This window comes from Corvus moneduloides, chromosome 9 (genome assembly GCF_009650955.1).
Source record: "Corvus moneduloides isolate bCorMon1 chromosome 9, bCorMon1.pri, whole genome shotgun sequence".
In the NCBI taxonomy this organism is placed as follows: domain Eukaryota; kingdom Metazoa; phylum Chordata; class Aves; order Passeriformes; family Corvidae; genus Corvus; species Corvus moneduloides.
Genome location: NC_045484.1, coordinates 1,163,592 through 1,172,216, shown reverse-complemented (window position 1 = coordinate 1,172,216; position 8,625 = coordinate 1,163,592). Strand labels below are relative to the sequence as shown.

General features: G+C 49.0%; 1 protein-coding gene and 1 long non-coding RNA gene across 4 annotated transcripts in view; one reads left to right on the top strand and one right to left on the bottom strand.

The window, feature by feature from the left end:
- Nucleotides 1–670: 670 nt before the first annotated feature.
- LOC116448372 lies at nucleotides 671–3,417 on the bottom strand. The gene is made up of 2 exons (XR_004241911.1): nucleotides 3,021–3,417; nucleotides 671–2,407 (listed from the first exon to the last, which is right to left on the bottom strand). It is a non-coding gene; the product is annotated as an uncharacterized LOC116448372 (long non-coding RNA).
- A 120-nt stretch (nucleotides 3,418–3,537) lies between these two features.
- RASAL2 (RAS protein activator like 2) overlaps nucleotides 3,538–8,625 on the top strand; it is a 163,836-nt gene continuing 158,748 nt past the window's right edge. For 2 of the 3 annotated variants that reach the window (XM_032117485.1, XM_032117484.1), the window contains exon 1: nucleotides 3,539–3,770. In XM_032117485.1, coding sequence (XP_031973376.1) covers nucleotides 3,605–3,770 — 166 coding nt within the window. In that variant the 5' untranslated portion in view covers nucleotides 3,539–3,604. Of the gene's footprint in view, nucleotides 3,771–8,625 lie in introns of all 3 variants that reach the window. The other variant, XM_032117483.1, reaches the window with a different exon arrangement.

The window sequence follows — 8,625 nt, the reverse complement described above, 5'->3', positions numbered from 1 at the left end:
GTCCCGGCTCCTGAACATTTCTCTTCAGGCTCTTGTGTTGTGAAGAAAAGGGAAAAGGAATTCCAGGCCCATAGCAGACCTCTCTTGACCTCTTCAGACTTTTCTGTCTTTATTTGCCCCAAGGTTTTGCTCTTCCAAACTGGAGTCTCCCTGTTTTTCTAGTCTTTCCTCCTCATATGGTATCTATCCCATCACCTCCACTGTCCTTACCGCCCTCCTCCACGTCTCTTCTCATTTTATTATTGCCTTTTTCTTTTTGAGATAAGATCACTGAAGTGAGACTTGCTCACTCCTGAAGACATGAATTCATTCTCCTGGAAGAAGGTCAGCTCAAAAGCTTTCTTTCCTCAAGCCACACTGGTGTAGTTTGATTTCTTCTACAACACATACAGTCTTGGGCTTAATGAAAATACACATGCAGCTCTCTTCAAATGCCTGGCTTTTACCTATTCTGAGCAAACCCCCAGCCCTAATTTAACTAGAGCCTGTGGGTTAAAATGACATCCCCAAGCAGATCAACTAATGGGGCTGGTTTACATGAAGGGAATTTCATGCATGTGCTTATATTACTGCTCATTTACGCCTTCACAAATCCCCTGAGCACTACTGGTGGAGAAGACCCCCAGCCAGAACAGCTGAACTGGTGAGCATGAAACTTGGGAGTCTCTGATTTCCAGCACATCTTTATTTATAAAATATGTCTATTTTTGCTCCTGTCATGCCCGCAAAACCAGCCTTCCTATTTTAGTCATCCCTGCTCTTTATTATTGTTTATGTTGCCCTGAACTCCACGAATAAAGGCTGGAGAATGGGTTTTGTCTTCTGCTGCCATGTGAATTTCAGAAACCACACTAGCCAGTCCTTCCAGACCTTGCTGTTAGGATGGCTTCATCACACTTGCAGATACAACCAGTCCTCACTTGATGGGAACCAGTTGCTGGTGTCTTGTGCCGCTCCTGCGTCAGTGTCATCCTAGCTTTTTAAAACTCTGCTTTTGGCAGAAGCTTAGCAGCCACATCCTTCCCTCACAACACGCCAGCTCCTCTCCTGCTTCCCAAAGAGGCTTCCTCCCCCTTTCCCCCCGTGTCCACTTGTGTGAGTTTCCTGCAGCAGGGAAAGAGCCCGGGCTCGTGTGAGGGATGGGGATGTCTCTGGGAGGCTGGCGGCACAAAGGGGGCTGTGGGGAGAGCAGGAGGGAAAAACCTCGAGGAGTTTATTGGATCGTGGCCACTAAAGCATAAGCTGGGAGAATATGTACATTTTATATTACGAGGAGCAGTGGGAATGAGCAGGGGTAGAGAGCATGTAGGAGGGGAAAACTGCTTTTCCTCCTGCTTTACGGCATTATTATGGCTATTTATGCAGATGTCTGCTCTGGAAGGAGTATCCCGCACACCCTCAACTCCCAGAACTTTGGAAACCACGCTGCAGAACATGTTTTAGGGTGGGAAGGAGCAAGGAAATATTACTGGGTGTCCCAGCTGTGCTGCTTCTGTGCAGAAACACCCCTGTCACAGTGGTGGAGGGTCAAATCCTCACCAGATTTCATCCTGGTTTAACTCTTCCTGATTATAGGGGTAGTTTTAAAATCCCTTTTGTCCAAAGAATTAAGGCTGACACCATTAAACTCACTGGATCTTTCTTCCCCCTGATCCTGTCTCTTACCTTCTACAACCTCAGGAAGTGCCGAACTCACGGGTCTGTTTTAAACAAAACAAACAGAGGGATACAGGTCCAAGAGCTAATCCTGGGGAACCCCTGCAGGAATAATGAAAAATGGCAGCAAGGTAAGGCAGCGAGATCCTACAAGCCTCTTCACTGAGGGTGTCCCCCCTCTGCCAGATATCAGGTATGAATCTGTAGGAAACCGGACCACACCAGTTCTGCCAATCACGAAACAACCTAACATTTGGAAGAAGGAGGTTTCTTCGTTTTCCAGCTCAGCTTGGAAATCACAGCAGGGTGCATGTGCCCACCATGGAAGAACTCATCCTGTTCTCTCCCAACCAGGTAGAGAATGACCCAGTTGTAGGGCAGGATTCAGGTCAAGCTCTCAGTCAAGCATGAGACAGAAGCTCACAGAAATGAGGTTTCATCAATTAATCATGGGGCTGGCAGGACTTTTTTCTTCCTTTGAAATAGTTAATGCAGCTTCCATTGCAGACAACTATATGGTGTGAGGGTACTCCAACTCACTTGGATCAGAAGGGCACTGTTCACTGCCACTTTGCAAGTCCTCAGCTCCCAAGAGGAGCTTTCGGGAACTCCTAAGACAAACCTTCAGGTTCAGGCAATGGATGGGGAACTGCCCAGCTGCAGAGCTCAGAGAGTTACAGTGCTTCCTTTCTAAGTGAAGTTGCTGTTCTTCAGCCACAACTTGCAGTGTGAACCCTCTTATTCTGCTCTGCTGCAAAGCAAAACAAGATGACATGAGTGTGGTTGGAAGGTGTGGGAGCTGTATCTACTTTGAAGCAGCTTTATGGCTGCAGAACTGCTACAGGTCCACACTAAATCAACTGCTCTTTCAATGAAGAAAAAATTGTCAGTGCCTTTATACTAATGGAGAAATTGTGTGCAGAGGCGAGGCCTTGGACACTGCCTGGGCTAATGGAGATAATCACTGGATCTGAGCGCTTGGGTGAACCCACCCAGGTCTTATTGATCATGGGCAGGCACAGACTCAGACCAAGAGGTTACAGGGACGGAACCCAGCGTAAGCTGAACCCCTTTGCCCACCTTCCCTTTTGAAAATTCGAGTCACAGTGCCATGATTTAAAGGACACTGCAGGATGCATGCTTTATTCACAGCTATTCTATTCTACACTTTTAAAGAACACGTACCTTAAGCACTGGGAAAATCACGAGAATACAAGAGGGAAATATAGAAAATTAAAACATGGTGTACTCAGGGAGGTCAGTAAATAGGCATTCAGGACAAACCAGCCCGCAAATCCCCTAAATGAAATGCATTTAATCAAGCCAGTTGTCCTCCTTTCCCTGCAGCACATCTCTTCATGTACCTGCGATAAACAGCCTGTGTGAGTGCATGAAAGATTTATCAGTCTCGGTCAGGCGTGCGAGCGCAGGTCTGAGCCTGGGCAACCCCACGGCAGCCGCTGTTTGAGCCTCAACCCATCACCCTGGCGTTCCTGCGGCCTTACTGGGAGAAAGGGCCGCTGTGAGCGGCGCGCGGCTGCGGCCCCAGCGGGATTATCCCCTGATTTGTATTCCTCTGGAATGCCTCTCCCGAGCCGCGACTCCCCTTCCCGCCGCTCTCCCGGCGGGGCTGAGGGGAGGAACCATCTCGAAGCCCCTCCGGGGCCGCCTCACGAAGCCCCGCGCAGCGAGGCGGTGCCGGGGCAGCCGGGGGCCGGGGAAAGGGCCGCCGGCAGCTCTGAGGGCAGCGGTGGCAGAGCCTCCCGCCATCGCCCGCCTCCCCCTCAGGCCAGGGGCGGGCAGGGGCGGGGCGCTGGGGCCCCTCCCGCGCTGACGCGGAGGGCGGGGAGGAGGCGGGCCGGGGGAGGGAGGATGGAGCCGCACTGAGGCGAAGCGGGGCTGGGGCGCAGCGCGGGTGGCGGCGCCTCCTCCTCGTCCCCACGGCAGCATGGAGGCGGCCGCGGGAGCGGCGGCAGAGCCGGCGGCATGGGCGGCAGAGCCCTTCGCGGAGCCGGAGCCGGAGGCGGGCTCGGAGGAGCTGGAGACGGGCGGCGCGCTGGACCGCGTCCTGAGGGAGTCGGTCTGCCAGCAGCAGGGCTGGGTCCGCGTCTACGGTGAGGGGCGCCGGGGCGGGGAGCGGCGGAAAACTTCCCGGCCCCAACTTCTTTCTCCCTTTCTTTTTCTCCCTGCGGCCGAAGCTCCCAATTCCCCGCGGCTCCTTGCCTCCCCCCTCCCCGCCCCGTTCCCGGAGCCCCGGGCTCACCCCGCGCCACGCCTTCCCTCTCCCGAGGTGCAGGATGCTCCGGTGTTGGGATCCGCGTCCGAAGCTTTTGTGTGCCCGCAGTCCCAGGATGTGCGCCCGGGATGCGGGTGCCGGCAGGGCTGAGCGCTCGCGGATCTAATTAGTATTAATGAGCTACTGAAGGCCTGGGAGGTGCTGATACGGTGGGTCCCTGGCCCCAGACTTACTGGTCTGTGTTAGATTGGCACCTTTATAATTTATGAAAAGGATGTTAAAATCTACAGGACGCGGGGTTGTTTCCCCTTCTTTGTCAAACTCTCCCTGGTATGTAACCTTTTAAAATTAGCTTGATTTATGTGGCCGGGGCTCTGGTTTGTTTAGGCTCCCAGCTGAAGTGCAGTCGGATTTAATCTCTCGATCAGCACCTAAATAGTGGAAATTCTGTTTTATCTTTTCCTTGTCTCTGCCTCTTGTTTGTCTTGGTAATCTGATGATAATTACTCCCACGTTTCAGAGTGAAGAGCGCTGCAGGCATTATTTTGTTTTCCCTCCTGTAACAAATTTGATGGTCCAGCCTTGAAAAGGCACCAGTTGTGGTGTGTGCACATGTTACCTTTGTCTGATATTGTTATTGTTGCCCCGTCCCTGGAAGTGTCCAAGGCCAGGTTGGACAGGGCTTGGAGCAACCTGGACTAGTGGAAGGCCTCCCTGCCCATGGCAGAGAGGTTGGAACAAAACTGCCTTAAGGTCCCTTCCAACCCAAACCATTCCATGTTTCTATGACTATGCAAACCCTTTAAAAACACTTTTTTTTATCGGTACTTTTTAACATCTCTTACACTGGTGATTGTCCCTTCTGTCTTCCTCCCCGGTCCTGAATCCCAAGGAGATTCTCCAGGTTCTTCCTGAGCTGTAAAACTAGAAGCAAATGCTCTCTGTTACTGGTGTCATTGATCTATTACTTGGTTGTGTTATTCCTGAAACACAGCGATGACATGAGTAAGTTATCTGCAAGAACTCTGCTGCATTTCTTGGCTGATGGCAGGTAATTATTGTGAGTGCCACCAGCCTGAGCCTCCACACATATCAAATGAGGAAGATCAGGCTGCAGGTTTTCTAGAGAGCATGGTCTGTTCAAAGACCTTTGTGTTTATTTTGGAAGCTTGAAAAGCTGGTGCAGTGGGATGAGGTTGTCTGTCTGCTTTCTGTCTGGTGCATCAATGAGTAAAGTTATACTTAGCACAATTAATTGTAATAGAAGTTTGGGATTTTTAGTAGTTTCCACTGTGTTTAGCTTGCTGCTTCTTGCCTAGCTTCCTTTTGTTAATCCCAGCCTAAAGCTGAGACTATAAATGCAGCCTTATGCAAAAACATCTCTCTGCTGTTGTCAAGAAGAGCTCCTTCAGATTGTTTGTTGAGAATACTTTCTAAAGGTAAAATGAGAATGTACTTAAGAAGAGGATGTCTGGCACCAGCCTATCTGATCATTACCCAAGGCTGTATCTCCCATGAGTGGAAGCAGGAATGTGGTTTCAAAATTAGCCACAGTGAGGAACATTGCTTGTTGATAAAGTCATATGTTGTGATGTGCTTGTAGTTTGACACTAACGTGTAGATAAATGGGAAAAAATTCCCTGTGACAGGGCCCAGCTAGCTCACAGGCTATAAAAATCAGCATACACTTCAAGCACGTAAAAATACATCTCGTAGCCCAAGGACAATAACTAATTATTACTAGTCTGTGTTTAAAAACAACTCGTTATCCCTCTCCCTCATAAAGAATCTGATGTGGTAGTGTCTTCTCTCCTTCCCTGAGAAATTGCAGTCGGATTAGCTAGTATTTGTTTGTTTCCTCTTGCTTATTAGCCTTTTTCTTTCTTGCATGAGCACATCTGGAGAAGTTTGTGGACAATGAATCAAGCTGAAACTGTGCCATGTTTGTGCACAGCTAAATATGGGTTACAAACCTCTGAGTGACAAGTGTTATTCATAGGATTAAAAGTAAAGCCTTGCACAGTTGTTTGAGGAACCACAGCAGCATAGCGAAAGAAAACAGGAGCAGAAAGCTTAGCCTTATTGTCTGTATTGTCTGATAAACAATGAGAACACTAACACTAATTATTTCACCATGAATGGCTGGGGGAGGGAAGGAATATCGAACACATGAAAAGTGGAGAAGCATTTTCTGGCATGGCAAGAAATACAGCTTTTGATGTCACTGCATTTCTTTTCCACGTGTGTCTGCGAACGTGAACCGCTGTGTGGGGGAGTTGTTCCAGATGAAAGGTGACTGTCTGAAAAGTGCCCCTAGTAGTGGAAACATGTATTTTAAAGGAAAAGAGCTCAGCAGCCACTTAAAGACAGACAGCTGTTTATTTCTGTGCATCTCTGCTTGGTGTTGGTGTGCCATCCACTTTGTCCAAAGGGGTAATTACTGCCACGAGGGGAGGTGGTCTGGTTGCAGAGCCTGTAAAACTTCATCTGTTAGCACAGAGAAAAGAATTTAGCAGTAAAGTCCCATCCTTGCTGGTCTCTGCGGCTTGCCAGCAGTATGACAGTGATGCGAATACAGTAGGACTTTACAATGTCTGGGATGTGATTTCAGTGTGACACTGAGGTCTTGTCTGACTTCACTACGAGATCTGTAAATCACAGTCTGGCTATTTTTGCATTTCCTGCCTTAGCTGCACTAGTTCCAAGGGTGGCTGTTTCATTCTGTGTTCTGGAGGTTCAGCAGATTCTGCTGAAGGGAATTAGCCAGGACATTATCATGGAAATACAGTTTCTTCACCCAAGGACAGAGTTTGAAATAGAATTAGTTTCCTCTAACCTGATGTTTGAATAGTGGACAGGAGCAGCAGATTTGCTTGTCAGAGTGATAGGTTTAATTGCTCGTGAAACACAAATCATGTGAGTGCTGTTAGATGATGTTTCCAAGAACTGGTTTTGACACACAACTAATGTTTCTGTAAAATATGTATCGACATGTGTTCTGGGTGACGGCTTCCATTCAGACTCCTGGCATGTGTGCAAGGGATAGGAGAGGGGAAGTGTCTTGCCTGGATTAATGCTATGATTTTTTTTTTTTTTTTTTTTTTCTCTGTAAAGCTGATAACTGACTTTCGAAAGCATCCACCCATGTTTCAAGGTCTTTTTCTCTGCTCTTTGAAACAGGTTTTGTGAGGAGGAGGCAGGGCAATAACTGAATAGACAGCATTTTCAGTGCTAACTGTGAAAACAGAGCAATTACATTGCCTGGTGTGGCTGACTGAACATCCATGGATTTTGCAGGAATGAATTCCAAAGCCAGCATCACAGCATTGGTGTTAAATGTTGCATGTGATGGGGGCAGAATCGGTTTTTGCCTGATGTACAGTCTGTGTCTACACAGGTTGCAAACTTCTGTGACGGGGTTGTCAGATTCATTGATAATGTGCCTGCTCTAAGCTCACTGCAAACGCTCCTGTGCTAAAATTGCAAAAGAAGAGTTGCTGAGATATGTAAAAAATAGCACAGGGAAGAGTCTGTTCTTGAATGCTCATCCTGCAAACAGACATCGTTGCTCTGGGGCCTTATCTGGACTGGGAAATGTCTTTCTTTTTTAGCAGCAGTGCTAAAAGACGATGGTAGTTGTACAAACTCGCGTGCAGATAGGATGTGGACTCTTTCATCACCTCGGCCTCTAATCCTGCGGGCTGTCTGGAGGCATTCCTCACTGCTGCAATGACCCTGCTCACCCCCCTTTCTCCTGGCAGAAGGAGAAGGCTCTTCAAGCACAGGCTCCGTGCCTTTCCATGGATATCGATCTGCAGACAGAGCTGCACTGGCTCCGACTCCAGAAAAAGTCCTAGACCCTGTGCAACCAGACAGAAACATCTCTTGGCTGCCTCAAACCTGAGTTCCAGGCTTTGAAGTATTGGCCTTCAGAAAATACCAGGCTCGAGCTCAGGACTGAAGCCACGGTAATGTACGTAATGTCACGCAGAGATTAAAAAATAGCTGTGGCTTGGGCACTGAGCAGAAGCATCTCCTAATCATGTGAAATTCAGTTCAAAAGCCCCATTTCTGTGAGTTATCCATCCCAGCAGTTCATTATCTGCCTTGCTCAACTCTTTTGTATCAATGATCTCAACTCTGTTCTGAGGGATTTCTGGTTCTTTACAGCCTGCCTCGCTATGACTTTGCAAGTAGCTTTATATCTACCTTTTCTTTTTATATTCTTGTTTTATTCCACTGTTTGCAGTCATAGCTGAAAATGCAAAGCTTATCCATTTCCAAAGCATCTTGCTCTGGATGAGTACCAACAGGCTTTGGGAACGAGCAGCATCTTGCTGTCAGCAGATCCTTTCCTTCCAGCCCTGCTCGTGCTGCTGGCCGGCTTTTTCCAAGCTGTGCACGCCGGGATGGGGACTGTGAGCCGCGACCCTCCCTGCCCAGGGTCCCGCCTGCCCCCCGGCCTCCACCCGAGCCCGAGGAGGTCCCACCAGGTGGCGGCATCTTCATTGCGGTGCTGCAGGACCTGCCGAGGATGCCCAAAACACGCGGGGGGATCCCGTCCTCTCCGCTCCCAAGCCTTACCGCTCATCTCCACCAGCTCGCTTACAAAGTACTCCGGAGGCCGTCTGACAAGGGGGAGGTGGGAGCGGCGTCATTAACGTAAAAACCAAAAAAAGCCTCGCAGCCAGGCAGTCTGATAGGTGAGGTGGCTGTTAGCGAGGGTCTTCTCC